The sequence below is a fragment of the Xiphophorus hellerii genome, chromosome 9 (assembly GCF_003331165.1).
Source record: "Xiphophorus hellerii strain 12219 chromosome 9, Xiphophorus_hellerii-4.1, whole genome shotgun sequence".
NCBI classification, from domain to species: Eukaryota; Metazoa; Chordata; class Actinopteri; order Cyprinodontiformes; family Poeciliidae; genus Xiphophorus; species Xiphophorus hellerii.
The window spans coordinates 23,211,309-23,233,877 of record NC_045680.1 but is presented as its reverse complement, the minus strand read 5'-3'; the positions used below and the strand labels follow the sequence as shown (position 1 = coordinate 23,233,877).

At 40.5% G+C, this 22,569-nt stretch overlaps 1 protein-coding gene across 2 annotated transcripts in view; it reads right to left on the bottom strand.

Moving 5' to 3' along the window:
• The window catches only part of prdm5 (PR domain containing 5), a 54,860-nt gene extending 43,406 nt beyond the window's left edge, over positions 1–11,454 (bottom strand). The window contains exons 1-8 of one of the 2 annotated variants that reach the window (XM_032573064.1): positions 10,972–11,454; positions 10,264–10,347; positions 7,759–7,881; positions 3,316–3,487; positions 3,043–3,220; positions 2,691–2,783; positions 2,483–2,604; positions 1,770–1,849 (exon numbers count right to left, since the gene is read on the bottom strand). In XM_032573064.1, coding sequence (XP_032428955.1) covers positions 1,770–1,849; positions 2,483–2,604; positions 2,691–2,783; positions 3,043–3,220; positions 3,316–3,487; positions 7,759–7,881; positions 10,264–10,347; positions 10,972–11,070 — 951 coding nt within the window. In that variant the 5' untranslated portion in view covers positions 11,071–11,454. The remainder of the gene's footprint in view (positions 1–1,769; positions 1,850–2,482; positions 2,605–2,690; positions 2,784–3,042; positions 3,221–3,315; positions 3,488–7,758; positions 7,882–10,263; positions 10,348–10,971) is intronic. The other variant, XM_032573065.1, reaches the window with a different exon arrangement.
• Between the last annotated feature and the right edge of the window lie 11,115 nt (positions 11,455–22,569).

The window sequence follows — 22,569 nt, the reverse complement described above, 5'->3', positions numbered from 1 at the left end:
GAGGAATGCAGTCTGATGAGTACTTACCCAAACATGAGTGACCAAAAGCGCGAAACAAAACTAGGAAGATATCCACAGTAACAAAAGCAAACATTTGTCTGCATAAAAAAAAATAAATTGTGGGGGGGAAATTATTTAAACAGCTGTGTTCAAATCTGCAATCCATCAATAAGAGGGAGAGAGGATCCTGACGCCAAAGTTAAAATCTTACGGTCTGCCAATAGAGGCTCTTAAATTTCACAAGACCTGTTTGGATGAGCCAGTGAAAGAGGAACCAGCCCACTGCTCTGTGTCGCCCAGCATACATTTGCAACAAATTGATCATAAAGTGGGGGAACAAATGATCACAGGAGCACATAAAGCACTTCAGAACGTGAGATAAAGAGGTTAGAGTGCGTTACAGACGGCGTACGGCGGGATGGAAACGAGCGAGCTGGAAGAAACGGCTCCAAAGAGAGACCGCTGTAAAAACTGAGCGAGCTGAGTAAATCCTCAGCAGATCCAAGCCTGTTCTCCGTCAGGCTGCATGAAGAGCAGCGATATTTAACAGCTGTCACCGGTCCGGAAATGTATTTAGATCTGGACTTAGACTAGGCCATTATACCACCAGACCATGCTTTTTTTTCCCCCCCCGTATTGCTCTGGTGGGGGTTCCGGGGTCGTTGTCGGGTCCCGGTCTCAAATCTTTCAGCAGTTTTTAACCGGTTTTATTTCGGGAGAGCGATTTATATAGCTCCATAAACTTTGCCCTGTCCATGCTGAACAAAAACATCCCCTCGACGCAAAGCCACCATCACCATGTTTCATAGTGAGGACGGTGTGTTCAGGATGATCTGCAGTTTTAGTTCCAGTCACTCAAGACGTTTTGTACCACAAAAATACATTTTAGTCTCGTTTCACCAGAGCCCTCCTCCACAGTGGGGTGGTTTCATTTTCACTGAACACACAGTGAAAAGTGGCATTAGTTAGGGATAGGGATGCAAATATTCAACTTACAAGTAATTGTCTTTTAATATTTTATTAGATTAAAATTAGTTCCAATCAATTAACTAGTTAACGTCTGCTCAGACCTTCTGTTTTAGTTGGGCTGCGACCTGGAAGAGGGCGCCGCTAGTCATCTTTAAGCGGAGCCAGTCGATACCGAAACAAAGATGGCAGAGCCATACCAGAACGGGAAAGAGAAACAGTCCAAACAGAGTTCAGTGTGGGATACAAAATGCTCTTTACGCGGTTCTGTTTTGAAATGTAAACACTCGACAAGATCCCAAGGTTTCATTTTCATAGCGCTCATTCAACCGAGCCACAATGACGGAGCAGCGTCAACTTTTCAACCAAGAACTACTGATGTGATACGAGGGTGAGGATGTGACGGCAGAGGAGTAGAGGGGGATAACGCAGAAAAATTGAAACATTGTGGGGGAAACAGCACGATGAGAATAATCAAGGTTGATTTCTGAGGGTTGCCGTGAGTTAAAAGGGAAGTTTTAACATTTCTTCAAGAGCAACCGCAGACTTAGCATCTCTGTTACTGGGGGGTTAAGTGTTTCATTTTTTATTTTTCTATTCAGTGACCTGCGAGGTTCTTATTTTGCTACATTTTATAAATATCTCTTATGTTTGATAATGTGAGAAATCAGTATTTAACAGAGTTGACTTATAATGATGTTACAATTTAATAATGTTTTTTTAATTCGCCAAATGACGGGTATCACAATAAAGACCACCAACCTGAGTACGTTTGCAAGATGCTGTGTTTGAGAACGTCTCACCTTTCTGTGCTCTTGAAGATTCAGAGAAGAAGAACATTTTCTGTTGCATATGGTGCAAGTGAGTTTCCGTCGTGCACTTCCTTAAAAAAAACAAACATAAATGACAAAAGCAGAGCCAAATTTATGAATGAGCATGGATCAATAAAAAAAACTGACCAGTTTATGATTGCATGTACACTGTTTTGTAAAGCCTTTATCCCCATTTAAATTACCAGATCAACATCTGTTGTGTCTGATCCGCTCCCTCCCTCACCCACACACACACTCTCCCCATCCCCACCACGTTTTTGGAAAAGAATGAAGGCCCGACTTTCGGCTCCATCAGCCTCTCAGATGAATATCTTAATCTCTCTTTGATACGCGATTCACATCCGAGGCTCTCGCAGATTCCGTGCTGCCCTACATCCCATCATAAATAGCTATGAAAGCTCAATTATCTGGCGGAGCAAAGCCGCCCCAGAAAACACAGGTCAGCAATTACGGAGCTCATGTAATTAGAGACGGGTCTTAACACTGGAGAGGTTTTAAACTGATCGAGGTCACGTTCGTTTTTTGTCTTTTTTCGTTCCTTGAGCGTTCATGGGCAAGCGCGTTCGTTACATGAAAACAATAATTGATGGGGCGGTAGTTGTATGTGAGTGCATCGGGAGGAGCAACAGACGGAGAGCATCAAAGACAAAGGCACCGCGCCGAGCGCAAACACAGATTCCCACCTGTGTGAACGTTTCCTTTATGTTTCTTCAAAGCGTCCTTGCTTTTGAATCGTTTCCCACAGCTTTCCGCTTTGCATATGAACCTGGCGTCTCCTTTGCATGCTTCCTTGTGCTGTTCGAAACTGTGCAACGGGAAATATGGAAGGGAAATTAGGAGGAACGAAATAATTCAGTTTCACACGCAAGAAGGGGTGTGTGTGTGTGTTACCTGGATTCTGAGCTGAAGGTGTTGTGGCAAAGGGAACACTGATGAGCTTTGGAGTCGCCCGACGGGTCAAGCGACTCAGAACAATGTAAAACGCTGAGGAGGAACCACAAATGTAGAACAAATCAGATGCGACCATGAAATAAAAATAAAAAAACAATATAGCAACAAGAATTGTGCAACCCACAGCTCTGCATCTTAACTCTCTCTGTTTGCTGTAACCTGAAATGTTATAAAAGACTAGACGCCGTCCTATTCCATGTATTTAAGCTAAACACAAGATTTTTCTATATTTTTCAGTCTTTGATTATGCTGCTGCCTAACAACCAGCTAAGTGACAGATGAATAAACCCACTGGCGCTGCAGAGCTTGTTTGACGGGGAACTTCTTGCCACAGTTCCTGCATTTGAAGTCCTTCTCCTCGGTGCTGGGCCTCTGGTGCAGACTGTGGAGGTGCGCCGCCAAGATCTCCTCACTGGGGAAGCTGCTCTCGCACAGCAGGCAGGGGTGGTCCTCCTTCTTTATGACAAGTTCTACACAGATATGCGAAGACGTCACTCACAGAAGAACCCAAACGGGTTTCCTTTCTCGTGGTTTCGTACACCGATTGAGAGCGATTCGAGTTTACCCATTTCCACAAGATGTTTGGCCTGTTTGCTGTTCTCGTCCTCGTCTTTCACGACTTCTTCCTCCTCCTCCTCCTCCTCCTCTTCTTCCATGTCACTGTCCAGGTAGCCAATCAGGAGCTCTGTGTCTGTCTCTATGTCATCCACGGCCAGGTAGAAGATGTTCTCTCCGTCCTAGCCCAGAAAACAGAACGTCGTCGCGCTTGATAAGGCATTGCGATAAAGTGGGAGTGTATCGTATCGTATTGTTTCTCATTTATCGTGATAAGATTTTGGTTTATTGTTGTCACAGTAAATTCGAATTAGGGATATTTAAAAACCCCTAAAACCGTCCTCATTATCAGGATTACTTTTTTTTTTTTTTTTATCCACTGTTTGCTCAAGAAGAATATCAATAAACATAAAAAATAATAAATTCTGTCTGTTAAGGATTAAAAGGTTTTGTTAGAAAACATTAGCAAACAAGGAATATGGACTGAGAATTTCATCCCAATATTTTTTGGTAGCATTGTGATAGCAATAAAGATTATAATGAAAAAAAAAACTACTAGGGTACGTTAAAAAGTGTGATTTATATCCCTAAACTGCGCACACTAATTGCATTTAACCATATTGCAGAATTTCTTGATTTTTATTGGTGATGTTATGGAAAAAAACAGTGACAAAAAGCAAAAGAAACTATTTCTGATAATCCTGTCTGTTTAGTTTTTTTTTTGTATTTACAATCAGTAAATGAAATTTATCATGACCACAATGAATCAAAGTTACTGGAAGCTAATCCCAGTTGATGGGAATACGGACGGAGTCACATACGGCAGCAAAGCTTTCTGTCTAGGGTGGAAGTTTACTTTCCAGAACAGCGCGAGCTAAAAAGTGCACCCAGAGATATTTCTACACGTAAAAATGGCCTAGTCAAACCTCAAACGGTCTAAGAAGCATCAAGACTTGCAGAACACGGTGGAACGTAGAGACAGAAACACTCTGACCCGGTTCTAGAACATTTTATTTTACAGTCAGTCTACCGAAGCCTGCCGGGGGCGGGGGGGGACTGAACCCATTACACCCAGATAACACTCGTTTAAAGCCTGATTGAGGCCACAGGTCAAAGGCATGGAACCTTAAAAATGTGTTCATTTACTCTGCTTGTCCTGAAAGGTCATGTTAATAAAATCAAACCGTCATTTTGTTTTAATTATAGGATTCTAAATGTACATAAATAATGATTACCAAGAGGAAAACCAAACAATAAATGTCACTGTTGATGAAACACAGAGGTCTAACTCACATGCGTGACCTTTAAACAACCAATCACACTGTGTGTTCCAGCATTAAGGACAGAAACTTGGCCCTAAGACCTAAGTGTTCATGTTCTTTTCTTTCCTTCTCTATTTTTCTTCTGTCATGGGAGAGCTATCTTTTTTTTTTCTTTTCCTTTTGTCTTTTTACAATAAAGTGCAAGAGGTGAAGTTTATGAGCCAGAGCTCTGACCTCACATGTTTGTCTGTCCCTTCAGAAATGTTGTTTATGTTTCTCTTTTCTTCTTCTTCTTCAATTCATCTGATTTTTATTTATTTTTTTTGCTAGGAAGCTGCAGACCTGGCTACTGTTGTTGACACATCATTTATCACAAGAGTCATATAAAAGATATGTTTTCTCAGCCATTTAGGAATACAAAATTGAGATAAGGAATTTTGCTTCGTATCCAACTTTACACCCCAAATTACACTCGTAATGGTTCCAACATCTGGCTGCAGAGGGACGCGGCGTCCAAGGAACATATTCAGACCATAAGCATCTTTTAAGCAAGCGATTGTATTTGTGAAACATATTTTTATAATATAAAAAAAATAATAATAATCGTAGCTGTCAACGAGGATTTCCTGTCAGTTGTCAGTGTTTGCTCCAGGCTTGTCTGCTCCAGTTCGTATGAATGTAAATTAAATTCACATGACCTCTTGGTTGTGTTTCTCGGTGCTACGCAAAAGTATGTCAATTATTTCATACTTTGTCCTTTCACAACCACACATTTCAGTCTATTTCTGAGGGATTTTATGCGATGGATCAGCACGAAGCGCTGCGTGGCCGTAAAGTCCAAGGAAAATAAGACGTGATTCACTAGGCCTGTCGCGATAAAGGATAAATCGATTAATCGTACGATAAATTAAAACTATCGACGTCATTTCAATTATCGGCATTATCGTCTCTTCCGGCCTTTTTCTCTTTCTGTTGATGACACTGAATGAAAAAAGGCTCAACTGCGGTGCTCTCCACTGACCCTCCCTTCCTCATTTCCTTAGTGTAAAGCCCAGCGCACACGACACGATCTTAGAGCTGGCGGCCGATTGTCGGCCCATTTTTAAAACCTGACAGACCACACATTAGCCGTGTGGTGTCCAACAATGGGCACAAAATAATGGCTACAAGTCCAGTGAACTAATTTTAAAACCAGACATTAATCAATGCTTTACTACAATCTACCTGCAATGCATGTAACTAGTGTCAGCGTAAAGTCCTGACCGAATGAAAATCATTATAACCTATTTACGTCACGTTAACGAAGAACAGCTGAAAAGTTACCGGGTTTATAAACTGCGGTAGCAATTTCGCTCCAACTCCTCCTCTTGTCATTTCTATATTCTTTGCATGTTGAATAAACATTAATGTTGTTTCCACATCGGCTGGACTTCGGGTTGCGCCGTGTCAGCTGTTTGGGATTCCCCGACGTAATTTCCCCTCAAAAAACACAGAGGAGAATCCTCGCTTTCTGATTGGCTACCTGTCACATTCAACAGGCTGCGTTAAGATCCCAGTCGGGGAAAAACCCTGATTTAGATCGGAGCGGCAATGACGATCTACCGTAACACACCACAATTTTAGAAAGACCAACGTTTTAAGATTGTTGTAAGGGGAAAAATAGGAGCAAAAAATCATGTAGTGTGAATTATTGCATCAGGTAGTCGATGTGCCCATTTTCTCTATTTAAATCTAATTATTACTGAAGGGCAACATATTATACAGACTTCATAATCTGCACTCTTTTGGTTGAATGCAGTATTTATTTCCACTTTGGCTTTATGTTGTTTAGTTTTTATCAAGTACATTTTTTGTTAATGGAGACTGAGAATCCATTTTGTTTTTGGTTGTTTTGTTTATTTTGTTTATCAGCTCCAGTGTTAAATATTTTTTTGAAAATAAATTGTATCTATTTTTGGCAGGAAATCACATGCATTATTACGTCATTTCCATTAAATCAGTGTAAAAAGGTCTTCAGACAATATTATCGTTTATCGCAATAATTTTTTGAGACAATTAATCGCTCAGCAAAATTTGCTATCGTGACAGGCCTATGATTCACATTTTATTAACAAATAGGTCATAAAAGTGTCTCGAGCGTTTGTGTTCAGCTCTGAGTCGACACTCTGTAAGGACTTCCTCTCACGGCAATAACAATCTTTTTGTGGCATTTCGCTAACAGGTTTCTACGTCTATATACATTTTTGCATAATAACACAAGCTAATATTAATAATGTTTTCGTGTTCTCACAATTAGTATTTTTAGGACTATTCTAATATCCTATTTTCTGCTTATGAATAATTTGATTGGCAAAGTTTTGATGGCTTTAAATAAACCATGACTTTTTTTTTTTTTTTTTTTTTTACTTTTTGCAATTTTCTAAAATTGAACTACAGTATTCATATTTTTACACATAACCAATGGTGTAAAGTTTAGAGAATATGTGACATGGCTTAAAAGATGAAAAAATATGAATTTGGGAAAAATAACTCGCATCTTACGGCGCTTTCGCACAAGCAAATATCCTTCTAAGCTCTAATAAAGGACACATTTGACATCAGAAGTTTAAAAAATTTGTTCATAAATGAATTACTATTACCGCTTGATTAAAGCAGTGGGTTTTTTATATTTTGCGACCCATGTGGCCCAGGTGTGAGCTTCTCCTCTCCCTTTCACTTATCTTTACATTGTAGCTTCCAAGCAAATCACAATCATTTTTCACTTCCAAAGGCAGCTGGCTGTAATGGATTTTATTTAGCTGCACCAGAGTGAAGCGGGTGGAATACAAAACCAAGCCACACTTTAAAGATTTTTGGAAGGAAACATTTTTTTTTTTGAAAGCCATGTAGTCACTTCCTTCCACTTGACTGTTACGGGCTACGTTTGTTTGAGTCTGTCAGGTAAAATCCAGACGAAACACATTAAACTTTGTGGCTGTGACGCGATGAGATGAGGAGAACTCGGAGGAAAATGGACGTATTTGCAACGGCAAACGTCTGCCCAAAACTACGAGGAAAAAGCGAACATTTTGGATTATTCCAGGAAAGCGCTCGAGGCAAAGAGACACGTTTCTTTACTCCCCTATCCTGCAGCCTGTTTTATTGATCGCGTTAAGGCTGAGGGATTCATTGTCTGCTGAGTGGAAATGTACCTGAATGGCTGCCAAGTTCTTCTGCTCCTGTGAAGGCGCCTGATGGACAAACCGCAGCCAGTTGGCATGGCGAGGATTACTTGCATCCAGAATATACAGAACATCCCCTTTACTGCCACGAACCTGAAAAAAACAGAAAAGGAAAGAAAAGAAAACAGAGCGACTGTGAGAGCTTTCAGAAACGAACAACTGCTTCTTTTTTTAGCTTCTTTCTCCTCCCGGCTTGATGCCTTGAAGATTGGTCCTCTGCACAACAAAGAGCGCTGGCCTTTCCCGTGAACACCTGGTCACTGAACGCAGCTCCGCGCCTCACAATGTGACAACAACAGATAACTGCAGCGTTTTCGCCGCGGGTTGTCACCAGCTACTTCGCACCCAACAAGTGACGAGAGTCAGCCTTTACATCGGCTTTGGCTCATTGATCTGCTACGTAATTAAATGTTTCCTTTATCACACAGAAGCAGAGAATCTCTTTGGTTAAACCTGCGTTTTTGAAGACACCTGTGTTTTCCGATAAAGGATGCATTTTTTCTTTCTACTTAATTCCAATGACGTTTCCGTGCTAGGACTGCGAACTCTGTTCACTTTTTAATTCCAGATACTGTTAATTATAAAACGTTTACACATGATCTGTCATAGCTGTTAGCTTAACCTCACATCTGTACTGTTATAGTTGACGTTTTTAATAAATTTGTTTGTGCAATAAAACTAACAAAAAATAAATAATTTTCATTGCACAAAATCAGCTGAAAATTCAAACTTTTCCTTCTTTTTTTATTATTTGTTTCTACACAGTTAGCCCTTTATATTCATGGCTAGTCTTCCTCCAAAAGTTTTTCTCTTGCTCTCATTCCGCCGATCTTAAACATGCCAACATCTGCTGACATCTGGCTTTTGAACGCACAGGGAAGCAGTTTGATTGGCATTGGGATAGCATGAAATTTCTCCCCAGCTGTCATGGGTATTTGTCAGCTCCGGTCAGCGTTGATGGAACAACGACCTGGAAAAGGAACAAAACAATCTGACAATAACATATTTATAATTGACAGCAACGAATTGGGAGGAGTGGGGGAATATAATAATAATTTAGATCAATCAGGTGTATTTCTCCCAACAGCTGCTCGCTGTATGTGGCAAATAAAAAGGTATGTAGCATTAGGTGATGTTTCATCGTTAGCTTACTGATTTCTGCTCTGCCCCAAACTGAGCAGGTCGCCGTGACAGCTTGAATTTTAAGTTTTTGAAGATTGTGCGCTGAAAAGTGATTTCTTCGGCTTATTATTGTTATGAAAGGAAAAGGTCCGTATCCGCTTTTGCGAAATGAGAACGATCCAAGCGTCTCATTACAGTATTACGGCACACGTCAGTAAAACAAAGCTCCAATGTGATCAAACGCTCAAATACAAAGTTCTTGAACAAAATCTATCGTTCCAGGCATCACCTGAAACTAAATAATTAGTGCCACTCTGACAAAAATATGTCTTTTTATATATTCTTATGGCAGTTCAGTGGCTGTCCTACGTAAAAAAAAAAAAAAGAAGAAAATATTAAAGACAAATACTCTATTTTCTGTCAATTCAAGCACATTTTTTTTCTTTGATGATAATAAAAATTCTTACACTGCTTTTGAAATACCAAGATCACGTAAGGAAAAACAGATTTCAACATCATATGTTTATTTTAAAAATCCGATGTTTAAAATAGATATCTGTGCATATTTTAGGCCCAGATTGGACAGAAAATAGCGACACAGCTGATCAAGAGCAACACTGTTGTGTTCGTTTAAATGAAAAAGTAAAACACATACTTGTCAAACTAAAGAAAAAAACCTAGTAATAATAATAATAATAATAAGCTACATATTGTTTGTAAAGGAGTTAGTATTAAAAGATTTTGAGCATTGAACTTATTTTATGAAATACAAAATAAAGAAAATATCTACTTGTTTTTTAAACAAACATCAAATTTGAATGATATTTCATGGTTGTAACTCTGGTTTTATATAAATATGCGTGTCTTCCAACATGGGATGTGGGTCCACTGTAAAAACAGACATGGTTACAGTACGCACCAAAGCATATTTATGTGGTGGGGTGGTCCAACGAAAGTCCAGGCTTAAGTCTAACTGGCACCATCTGTTCAATGTGACTGGACTATTTTTGCAAAGAAGTAAAGATGTGGAACGCTGGAAAAACACACCCCTAAAGACCTTCAGCTGTAAACGTACTCAACTCAGCAGGGTTGAACACAAATGCACACCACACTTTTCAGATCGAAGCAGGAAAACTGATTTCGAAAATAATTTCTCCTTTTACTTCAGAACCTGGCTGATCCACTACTACATGTTCCAACGTCCAAGTTACCCAGATGTTTCCATCGTCGCGTAATGATAAATTTTCACTTATTACAACTAGTGGGGGCGTGTTGGCTTTTTGTTTTCTTGTTTTAGTGTGTGTGTACAACTGAACGGTGCGCAGCACAGCATATAGTGAACGGTTCATTCACCTCCCACATCAGCCTGGTGTCCGAGCTTTCATCCAGCTCACTGGGCAGCTTTTTCTCACCGGCGAACGGACCAAACTTTTCCCCCTGGAGCATGAAGAGAGGGAATAACTTCAGTACAACAACGAAAACAAGGTCATGGGAGACTTACGTCAACACGTACACTGTCAACGTGATATAGAAGTATAGTAAAAGACATTTACAAGGGGCGTGGTTAAAAGTTGTAACATTGTATTCAGCTACCACCTCGTATTAACAATTTGACAAAAGCGACTCCATCCCCGCTGACGCATGAACCCCGTCATCCTCTGACACGTTTCAGAGCTTTAGGAGTCTCCTCTGCATATACAGGAGCGTAATGGATGTGTGTGTTTTAAGTAAAATGGCGCTAAAAGGTTGGGGAGGGGGGGAAAAAAACAACAAAAAAAACCAATGGATAAATGATTATGAACGCGGAGGCGCGAGACAGCTTCCTCGCGGACGTGACTCCATGGAGGAACCGCTGCAGTTACTGTAGCTACGTGGCATCTAACGTCACAGCAGCCTGGAGCTCACAGCGAGGCTTTGACAGCGACTGAGAGAAACAAGGCGAGCAAACAATCTATCTACAGCGCGACGAGAGAAAAAAAAAAGCTTCTTAAAAGTAACTTCAAAACGCCTCCGGTGTACAAACTCAAACCCATTAGTCGTCGCAGTCGGAAAACCACAAACCTTTTTCACTCGCCTCGCCGTGTAAAGACCGATTCCATCCTGGACCTTTGACGATTTCAGAGAAAACCTGTCTGGCACGTACATACCCAACATTGTCATCACTTGGAAACGTTTCCTTCAGTGATCATTAGTTGGTTGTTTTGTGTGTCAGCGGCAGTGGAGGAGCTTTTGGCGGTTTTGAATTGAAAGCAGAGAGTTTCTTCTCAGAGCGGGTCCAGGTTGAACCTCTCTGTTGGTCCTGCTTGTAGAAAGGCAAAGCAGCGTCCTGATTGGTCCAAAGTTCTGCAGCCGGGGGGCTACCTTTCTGCCCTGCTGCACGCCGCAGCCTGCGTTTCTCCCGGGCTGCACCGAAGAGGCTGCTGCTTCTTAGCACAGCAGCTGGGTTGTACACACAGCTGCAATGTTGACCGGTCTCAGTGGCGTGGTGACTTCCCAAAAAGCAACTAAAAACAGGAAAAGTTAGGGGATGGAAGAAAGAAGAAAAAACTGAGTAAGAGTCCAGTAAGCAGAGTTGGGTGGCAACTAGTTACATTTTTTTTTAAAATTATATTTACTTTTATTTGAAAAAAATTGCTTATAGAAGTTGTTTTTTTTACTACGCTGTACTTTTTACTTTTACTCGAGTAATTTTATTATGACGTATCGCTACGTTTACTTGAATACAATTTCTGGATACTCGAACTTCACTGAATGAGGAACAAACATGTTTTAGCCAAAAATCCACCAGACAGACACACACGCCTGCAGTTTTTGTTAAAGTTTCCTATGTTCTTTTATTAAAAGAAACTAATTAGATTTTTTTTTACCCTATTTTGTTTGTTTTTTTTTATTACTTATATTAATTATTGTCTTTCCCGCCCTTAAAATACCGAAATTTCCACTTAACTTTATATCTTGGTCAGTCTGATGATGTCATTTTTAAATATTAAAGAATTGATCATTTCATCAGTTACTCGGTACTTGAGTAGACTTTACTATACTTTTTTTACTCTTGCTTGAGTAATTTCTTGGACGGCTACTTTTTACTTTTACTTGAGTAAAGACATGTGGAAGTACTGCTACTCTCACTTGAGTACAATTTTAAGCAAAATGTCTTTGAAACATTGCAAATTGAAACTGCTGTAGCATTATTATTGGTTTTATCACTGAGTAGCAATTCAATATCACATGTTAAAATCTTAATTTCTAAGCTAAAACTTAATTTATTTATTTTTTTGCATCAGAGAGCCATAATTCTTCAGTTATCTGTAAACAACAAAGGAGTGGTGTAATGGCAAGTATATAACCCCATATGTTTTTGTTTTGGTTTGTCTTTATGACATTAAATCAGAATAAACTTTTTCTGTTTTAGGTCAGTTAGGGTCGCAACATTTCTGTTAGCTAATTGTTAAAATAATTAATAGATTTTTAAGATTTTATTTTTTTTTTTCAAACTTTGAACTGTACATTCCAACATAACTATGCCTTCAACCCATGTGGGAAAGCCCAGATGATGATGTTGTGACTTTGCAAGCTTATTTAATTTAAATGAGGCACAAAGGTCAATGTATTTTAGGGCAATGCTTCTTCCTTTTGCGATATCATTAAAAACTCTGAATGAATCAGCTAGTGTGAATAATTTTGTGATAACACTTCTAGATTCCTCAAGGTGCCACATTTATGAGTTCAAACTATTACATGCAAATGTAAACACGTCCAGCCGTACTCAGAGGTGAACGCGTTTTGATCCCAAACGTGCAAATCTACGCCGGAACAAAATCTGGAGAAGTTGTGAAGCAGCCAAGAGGATGTCAGTATTTATAGCGAAGCTCCCTGAAAAGCCGCTCAGAGAGGAAGAAGCCATGACTCCAAAAGCAACAGAAAAGCTGGCGTACAATTCCACAAAGACCATTCTTGCACTTGGAGGAAAAAGGAGAGAAGCTTACAAACCTGAGAACTGTTGGTACAACTTCAAATGAGGCTCAATCTGGGATTATTCTGCAGAGTTTGCGTACTCTGAGCCCCACAGTCCAAACACAGCTCTGTTAGGTTAACCCATCTCTCTAAATTGGAGCAAGTATGAATTTGTCGGATGACGGATGGATGAAATCCTGAAATCTTGCTGAACTGTCACAGTCATACTTTGAAAACTTTGTTTTTTACCTGAGGCAGCACTTTCTATAAAAAGTTTGCGAACCCAACCCTCCCTCAATCCCTTCTAAAAAAAAGCAAATAAAACACAGAAGCAGCCATTTGAAACAGAACTGATACGGGGGGTGTCCCAACTACATCCCAAACCGGAGCCTAATGAAGGACCTCCAGAGATCTGAGCACGGTTTTGCATCGGTACGTTTTTTGGCCGAGCTCGTCAGCTTTATAAAGAGGAATTGGACAAATGTCAAAGAGAAAGGTGTGCAAGGAAAGTCCGATCATTTCCAAGAAGACTTGAGGTTTTTTATTTTCCCCAGCGGTGCTTTGAAGGTGTACCAAGGACTCTTTGACATAGATGAGAAAGAACTTCATGTTCACTTGCCCCACTTACCTTTAGCGTGAAATCATAACGTTTTAATGTTCTGTGTGCCTTGGCTTGAATTCATCTGTGATATTGTGGTTCTTATGGTTCTGGCCTGAAGCCTGCAGCAAAGCAGCCTTACGGTTGGTCCCACAGGAAGATACACGACAAAACAAAATCATACGCAAACAGAAATATACTAAGCTGAGTGAAATCAGGAACTCATTTCTTCTTGATCAAACAGAATAATGAAAATAATACTTCTCATTGTGCTTAATAGCACACGTTTGGGTGGTAAATCATCCCTTCCATAGTTATTGTTCAGTGTTCAGAATATTTCAGCTGTCTTGTTCATTAACACACATTTCTCCTGGCATAATTCCACACTTTTCCAGACTCTGGTTTCATTCCATTCCTAAAATAGTAATACAAAACTTTGCTACGATTTTCTTATCATATTTCAATAGGCCGGGCTTTTAAAATAAAATCTGGAAGAAAGAAAAAAACAATCACAAATTGAGATGGACAAAATGGATGAGAAAAAATATTTTACCACATTTTGTTTTCTTTCTACGTACTCGGAGGAATCTAAGTGTGCTGCCACTAGTATGTCACACATACTGCTACACACGCTTGAAAAATATTTCTTTTCATGTACCACTTTCGTATCACCCTTTTCAAAATGGCGATGACCAGGAGTCTCAGCTTGTGTTCTCTTTTTCTGAGTCCCAGCAGTTATGAGCTTATTAAAAAATATGCAAAGAAATAATGTTGTAGTTCATCCGTTTTCCCCTCTGTGCACCGCCCAGGTCCGTTTACCAGTTCCAAAACCCCTCAGTGTAATGCCCAAAAATGACCAAATGTTACAAGCCATGTAAGTCATACAAATGGAAGACAAACAAAGTGACATTCACCGTCCACTCAGTTCACCTTGTGGATGTAACCAAGTGAGGCAAAGATTGTGGTGTGAATATATTTTATTCTCCTCCTCATTCGGTACCCTCCCTGAAGGTTAGTCTAATCAGTTTCATTTTGTTCATGTGTGACTGTCGCCGGTCTTATGTGATATGGTTATGTAAGCGGCAGAAGTGTGTGTGTAAGCAGATGAAAGAGATAGAGGAAGAGACACAGAATCCGTAAACAATAGTATTGTTTAAACAGAAAACAAGTCAACGATCATCAGGACTTAACAAAAAAAAAACAAAAACACATTTCAAACAAACTTTTTCTATTGCATTGTTTATGTGCACACAGATACTCTGCTACTCTGTTTCTGGCCTTACCGTGCACAAAATGTACCGTATTCTGTGGAACATCATGTTGCGTCACAACTTTAAAGAATCGTGTTGCTTTAGCTGCGTCGCTATCTGTATTGCGCATGCGTACTGGGAAAAGTGGTGTGGAACTTAAAGTCGCCTACTGCCTACGTTTGCGACAGATGTTGCTTCTTATTTTATTTCTTGAATAGTCATTTGCTGGATTAATCAGAAAGTAGGTCGAGCTGCCTTCAGTTGGAGCCACTCCAAGTATTCGGTTTCCAGGTGAGTCTTGAGTCGCGTAGACCACAAATCTGCAGGCGTTTGATAGAGAGGAATATTTGGTGTGTGAGAAAATAAGTGAGCATTCTGAACACAGATGTCCTCACTGTGTCACACTTCCTGTAACCACTTTGTATTATAGTGAGGCGGGGGGCGGGGGGGTTTAAAGCCTATCTCAGCTGTCAACTGGCGGGAGGATGGATTATAAACAGTGAATTAGTAAAAAAAAAAAACATTAAAAATGTTTTTTGCTAAGCTTATCTAAAGCCTCTAATAGCTTAAACAAAACACAGAGAGATCAGGTGACTCTTAAAAGCAGGGGTTAATGGAGCCGACATTGGACAGAAGAGTTACACTGTTGTTCTGACTGCTGTCTTCATCCTCTGCGACAAACAGTTTCAGCTACCAAGGCTGGCTTTGTTGCGCTAACCTTTCTATCAGATTGAGCATTGAGCATTACAAACTCCTCCTCCCCGCCAATGAAAATGCACAGGGGATTCAGTAAGTGTTCACTTCCTTTTAAATCACAATGATTTTCAAATAACAACACAATGCTAAATCACTTAGCCTGGCACATCCTGAAAAAAATTCTATGGAAAAACAAGCTAATCTGTTAGAGGGAAAACTGTTGATTGCAACTATCATAACCTGGAGGAGAAGGCAATTCAATTGCACTCAAACACACATTAGCCTTGTTTAAAGCAGCACACAAAATGTGTTTACCCTGCTAGTTACTTTCCGATGTGAAACGTTTGAGGGCTTCCTTTCAAGCTCCATGTTAAGTCACAGCATCTCAACGAGATTGAGGTGAGCTCAGACTCAACCCAAGACTTTCTGTGTTCTTCGTTCTCAGCCAGCGTTTGGTGAATTTCGTGGTGTATGGTGGGTAATCAGCATGATACGGGGCCCAGATCTGCTTTAGCTAAGATACCTTTACAAACGGTTTCAATCCTTACGCAAGCGTACATTCACACTGTAATAGTGATACAGTAATAAGCAGCTCAATAGGCAGGTTGGGGTTAAGTGCCTTGCCCAACGACACATCAATAATTTGAGTTGAATCTACAACTTTTTTGGATGACTACTCCCAAGGGCTTGCTGTTGGACCAATGATGGCGCTTTAGGATTTTTGGAGACTTCTTTCAGCATCTTGTCGTCTGCTTTCAGGGTGAACTTCCTTGTACAACCAGACATTGAATACAGGCAGTAGTTTGGAACAATCTCCACTTATAGAGCATTTTACATACAGTGTAGAATCGCTGATCTCATATTTATACACCGATGTGTGACTGTAGCAATTTCAGTGGAAAGAAAATTATGGGGTGTCCTAATTTATTCGGCATCAGGAACTGCACTTCACCTACTTTAAAAAGTATATCACTCAGTCTGATTGTTAATTTTTCTTTAATTTTTTGATATTGAAAAACACGGCTTGTCATAAGGTGTGCTAATTTGTTTTTCACGTGAATGATACTGAAGTTTTGTGGGTGAAACCTCTTTATGAGGCTTGAAAACTTTTCCAAAGCACTGTTGTATTAGGCCTATTTAAGAAAGCGTAGGTTAAAACCTTCAACAATTTTTTGTTTGAAGAAGTCGAAACTACCTTGTTCAGTTAAAAAGCGAAGAAAAGACCCGACAATTTAAAGGATGTAAAAGAAAAGCGCTTTAAACACTAAAGAATGACCGAACAACTTATAAATACATTGCCATAAATTGCTGAAACTCTCAAACGGACCTCACATGTTCTCCGCTATTGTCGATCTGTCTCCGCTCACCTTGACTTGTTGACTTTCGCTGTACGGACAGAGATTAGCATCATCTCCAATCACTCTCTGCTTCTGTATGCTCGGTTTTCGGGACACCTCTTCCACAAACCTCCTGCTCCTCTTTAATCTGCGCTGGCTTAGTGTTCCGGCGGTTCTGTTTACTGCGTTCGGACCCTGTGTTTATGCGAGTTGCTTCCTGTTGGGCCGCCTAACTGCTCCGCGATTGGCCCAAATGACGAGCGTTGGTCGGCCATTTCGGCGAAGGCCGAGTCACGGTGCGCGTGCTTACGAACCGGTGAGTCTGAGTGCACGAGCTGCTGTTTAGGAAACGTTTCCATTTTGAAGTGGTGGTAAACAAGCCCTATCATTCCTGGGACGGATGTCTTTATCTCAAACAATTACATGTGAGCCGCCTGGAGTCACATTTCTGGCGTGTGTGGCGAGTTAATCCACAGCAGAGGGAGTCCCACCTCGGTAACAAGTCTTATCGCGGTGTTTTGAAGGTCTTTGAGTGCATTCACAACACCTACGTCCTGCTTGGTCCGCTGCTCTGCCAGTGACTCGGCCTTTCAGGGCAGAACTACTTAATGTCATGACCTCCCTTTTTACCTTTAGAAAGACCTCTAAAGACCCTCCAAACCATTAACTTTCACTCTGCTTTCTCTAAGATACCGTAGTTATTATCTCTCCACCGCTGATATGTAACACCTGCACAACAAGACGGAGAAGATCCCACAGGGAGATCCTTGCCGCGCTGCAAAAAACACAAACTCATACCGAGAAATTTTGATCGATTTTCTAGTGCAAATATCTTAGTGCGCGTGAAATAAGACAAAGATTACTTTTCGGCAACAAATAGGTGTTTTAAATGAAAGATTTCCTAATATTGACTGAAAAGTACTAATTACATTGGCAGATTATTTCACTTACGGGGAAAATGTTATGAGTGAAATAATCTGCTAAGGGAACAAGTTCGCATTCTACCTGAATTGGGATATTTTGGCCTTGTCTTGTCTGTTGTGAAGGGGACTTAATGGGTCTGACTAATTTTTCACTTTCCACGAATAATAAATGTGTCAGAGCTGCAGTTTTATGCTTTTGCAAGCCATACTGGTTGCAGCTGCTGCCCTTTATTGTGAAATTGTTCACGTTTTATATATTTCTAATGTCTATTTTTGTTATCTTTGTTTACTTGTTTGCCTTTTATGGCGTGTGCTAATAATGCCAGTTTGCCCTTGTGAAAGAGGTCTTGATCTCAATGGGTTTTTATGTGGTTAAATTAAGGTTTAGTAAGAAAAACATTTTTAAAACTATTGGGGTTTTTTTTATTAATAATAAAGAATTTTGATTAACCGACATGTATTTCATGTAGTTTATTAAGGTTTGGCTCAACGTGTAGCTAATTCCAAAGAGGTTTTGAATACCACCTCGTCGAATTTGAACCCGAACCAATCGAACGCTGGAACCGAGCCACTCGGTGGCTAAGCTGTAAGCGTCTCAGAGGACCAGGAACTGCAAAAAAATAAACAATAAATAAATTTTAAAAAAACGCATTGGTTTAGGACACAGCAGAGGAATGAACTGCGCTGAAATAAATAGTCGGGACTTCTTCTTTTCTTTCTTTTTTTTCAAAGTAAATATTTTCACTGAGGGAAAACCTCACTTTGGCCAACATACAAGTGGTTTCATACGAGATTTTTCCAAATGGATCTGTGCATTCTTCTGAAATCTCCCAAACCTGATACTGTAGATTGAAGGGCCAGACCACCTTTTGTTTCATGTTTCAGAAACCCTCACCGCAGCTCCCTTTTTCAAGGCTGCTGCCGCTGGATAGCCGGCAAACCATTTCCTGAAGCTTCGAGGCCACTGGATAAACGATGTTTTCATTTGACAACCTCAGGTCGCCGCTGCAAGGAGGGTCTTCAGAGGGAGCCCTTTGAAATTACAGTACTGATGAAGCATGAGAAATTACAAGCACTTAGATGTGATTTCACCAGCACAAGAGAGCAGAGGGGGGGACCACCCCCTGGGCAGATCAGGCGAGAGAGAGCGGTGGCAGTAAGTGGACACACACACACACCCACACACACAATCTGAAATCCCATTTATGTGCAGACATCTCTGAACCCCAACCATGTTCTTATCCCTTAATTTTTCTCATGTGTACAGGATTATTTGGTTACGGTGATAAAACGGCGTAAATATAAAACCGACCTTGCATTTTAATATGCAGCAGAACCGAATGAAAGTTCCACTTGTGAAGTCAGTCGTTTTTTTTTTTTTGTGAACTGCATGAATTATCTCAATGGTAATCAGCAGTGATGAGCAATGCCCCAGGGCCACTGGTGCCTCTCCACCCTTCCTGGGAATGGAGCTCTTGGTCAGCACTGGTTTGGAAGGAAGCCTCGGATTTCTTTTTTTCTTTTTTTAGCTGAAACCTCTAAAATCAGGGCTGAGTGGAGTCGAAAACTGGGTTGGACTTGATACTTCAGTAATTAATCTATCTCCCAGAGAAGTTGAAGTGAAATCATTTCAGTTTTGCTCTCCTCATGCTTCCTATTTGTGTGGATGTTCAAAATTTATAAGCTCATGATCGGTTTTCACACTTTAGCTGCACCAATTTAAACCAATTTGATTGCTGATTAATGTTATTTTTATTTCAAATCCCCTCTAATTCACCTTCTCCTTCAATGCCAGTCACCCAATCAGTCCGACAGTGCGGGTCTGACCCAGGAGATTTACTTAGCTCTGTCCCAGTGTGTCTGTCTGTTCCTTGCCCTCTTTTCACAACTTGCGCTCGAAAGCATCGCTCAGCTCTCAGTTGAGCCGCAAGTGCATTTTATGTTCATGTACACAAAACACACTCACAAATGCCAAAGTGCAAATGCTCTTTAAATAGAGCGAGTGGGTGACCTTGGGCTCTCTGGCTGCACTAACGCATACATTTCGCAAAGCAGAGATTTTCTGCTACGTTAGCCCTAACTCAGTCTAAATATTTGGAAAGAAACAGATCTTTAAAAGTGCTCCTTTATTTGTGTGCTGGCTTTATTTCTTGGCTGCACATCGATGACGCAACCTCCCTGTTTTACCAGATCTAAAGGTTCTCTGTTGGATTAAGATCTGGTGGCTGTCATGTCACTGGAGTACAGCGAACCAGTGAAACCAGCGTGAGAGACTCTGAGCTTTGTTACGTGGTGCTTTATCCTGCAGGGAGCAGCCATCGGGAGATGAATTTGTTACGGTCGTGAACAGACGGACATGAGCAGCAGCGATGCTCAGGTAGGCTGTGAAGTTTCGTGAAGTTAGCATCCTCAGGTAGCAAGATGTCGTATCATAAGGAGGTTGTTCATGTGAATAAATTCCACAGACTAGTGAAGAACTAGTCAAGATATATTCTGTTTTAGCTATTTCAAACAACTCAAACTGTTCGTGTTAGTTGAAAGTAATGCTATATAAGCTAATTCTAATGCAGACAATTATTCTCTTGTTCAGTCAAACCTTCACTAGAACTAGTCAAGACGCTTTCTGTTTTAGCCAATTATAACTACTTCAAAAAACACAAACTGAAAGCGTTCATGTTAGTGGGATATAATGCTATGTAAACTGATGCTATGTAAGCTAATGCTAATTTAGAGAATAATTCTGTTGTTTAGTGGAACATCCGTATTTCTGTGTGGCGTTTTGTGGGTTGAGCCTTCTGCTTGTATCAGTCCACTAGGTAGGATCATGTCTAAACACCTGCAAGACCCAGAACGTAATTTCCATCTTTAATGCTTCTCCACCACTGACATCATGTAGCAAAACCTAAAGGTTTTTCCCATTGGAGGAACTAGAGAGGAGTAACAGCTAATCTGGCAGAATAGCTCCATTTCCATTAGAAATATGCACAAAGCTTTGTCAGTAGTCCCCTAATGTCGAAGAAACAGGAATGCAATTAAAATCGCATGTAAATAAGTGTGCTCGTGTGATAAGTCATTAAAAAAACATGCCATGATCCTCCTACTACTTCCTGTTGTCTTCTTCGTGGTTTGTGCCAGTAGCAACAACCGGTTGTTGATCATGTGACTTATGTAATGCAAAAACAAGTGTTTACGTTTCAGTTTTGAAAAATAAACCAATTTCAAAACGGAAAATAAAAGCACCTCCTCCTAACAGCAAACCTTTTTATCAAAAACATTGTTTTTTTCAAAATGGCCATGTTTCAATTAAGCAACATATTCCAAAATGTCAAATTGTGCCGTTATATAGTCAGTGGGAAAGCAGCAAGAGATACACATCCCTCAGTTTTAATCAGGATAACTTTGTGGAGGAACATGATAACTTCGTGTTCCTCCACGAAGGAACATTTTGCACCACAGTGGGACTGTTAATATCTGCTGCTAACATGGAAGTCAGATGAAAAATAGTCTACTTAAACACACATAAATCTTAACCCTTCTCATAATTACACACTGCTTCACTATCTTTGTCAAGCACTTTGAAAATTGATCCTGCTGCTAAAGTTCCAACATGTGTGACACCAGGAAGTCTGTTCGTATGTTTATTGAAAACAGAACAGACCCTGTAATTAGATCACAAAAGTTGTTCGGACATACACTAAGGTAACTTAAGAAAAAATAAAATAAAAAGATTTATTTCTATAAAGTATTTAAGTTCAAAGTAAATCTAGGAATGTAGTCAAGGATCCAGATTCTGCAGATTCTACTAATTTGTACTTCGTGAGCTTTAAAGAAAAAAAACAAGCTTTAAATTTGAATAGCAGTCTGTCTAATCCAGAGTTGGACACATTTGAACTGAGTCCTCCGAAGAGGAAGGTCAGGCCCACATTAGTCCACATATCCACACGTACAGCGCCGTCTGCGGCGGATGGAAAAGCTCACTCTTGTCCGACGCGGCCAAGAAAAGCAGCTATTTCTCAAAAAAGCGGCCATGTTTCCATCCTGACTCTGATTTTGGGTAGCTGCGCTCCCAATTTACCGCCACAGTTTGCTGTCAGTCACGGGGGCTCCTGGTTGCAGGAAATGCGCGGAGGCCCCACCTGGCTTCCATTAACCTGTCGTTGCCCTGGAATAATGCGGAGGGGCTTTCAGAGAGCTGTGGGAGTTATGGGTATCCTGCTAATAAAGCCGGCCAGCTCTGCTCAAATGCTTTCCCCTGCATGTGTGAAGGATATCAGCTGTGAAGCTTTTAGAAATGTCCCGCTTTTAGTTCGGCCCGAGAGGAGGGAGGCAACCAACGTGCTGCAGGAAATCCACTGGCGAGCCTCCACGTGAGCGCCTACATCTACAGTGTTCCCTGTGTTTATCCTTCCTGTAGTAACGAGAGCCGGACTTTGATGCATGGGTTTTGTATATATGTGTGTGTAGATGGGTTTGGACAAGGAGCGGAGACAGACATGCAGGGGCATGTCACCACTATAGGAGTAATCACTGCAGCGCATGAAAGAGCTGACCGACTTATGATATTTTTATGGAATTAAGGATTTATATATTTGACTATGGTTCCTTGCATTGTATATATCCTATTGTACATCAATGTATCGTTTTAGTTTAAAGGATGCTTTGCAAATTTAGCGGAAAAGGACACCACAGCTAGCATCTGCGCTTAAAAGCAACATAGAGGTAGAGCTTATGAAAACCGCAGTATGTAATACATATTTGTTGGAACTGTCACTATGTTGTGACACTTTAGTATGACAGTATAATCTGTGAAAAACATCGAGCTCTTCTGCTTTCTCAGCGCTAACTAGAAACAACCAATCAGAGCCAGGAGGCAGGTTTTAGCGCTGCCCCTCCCTCGCTTT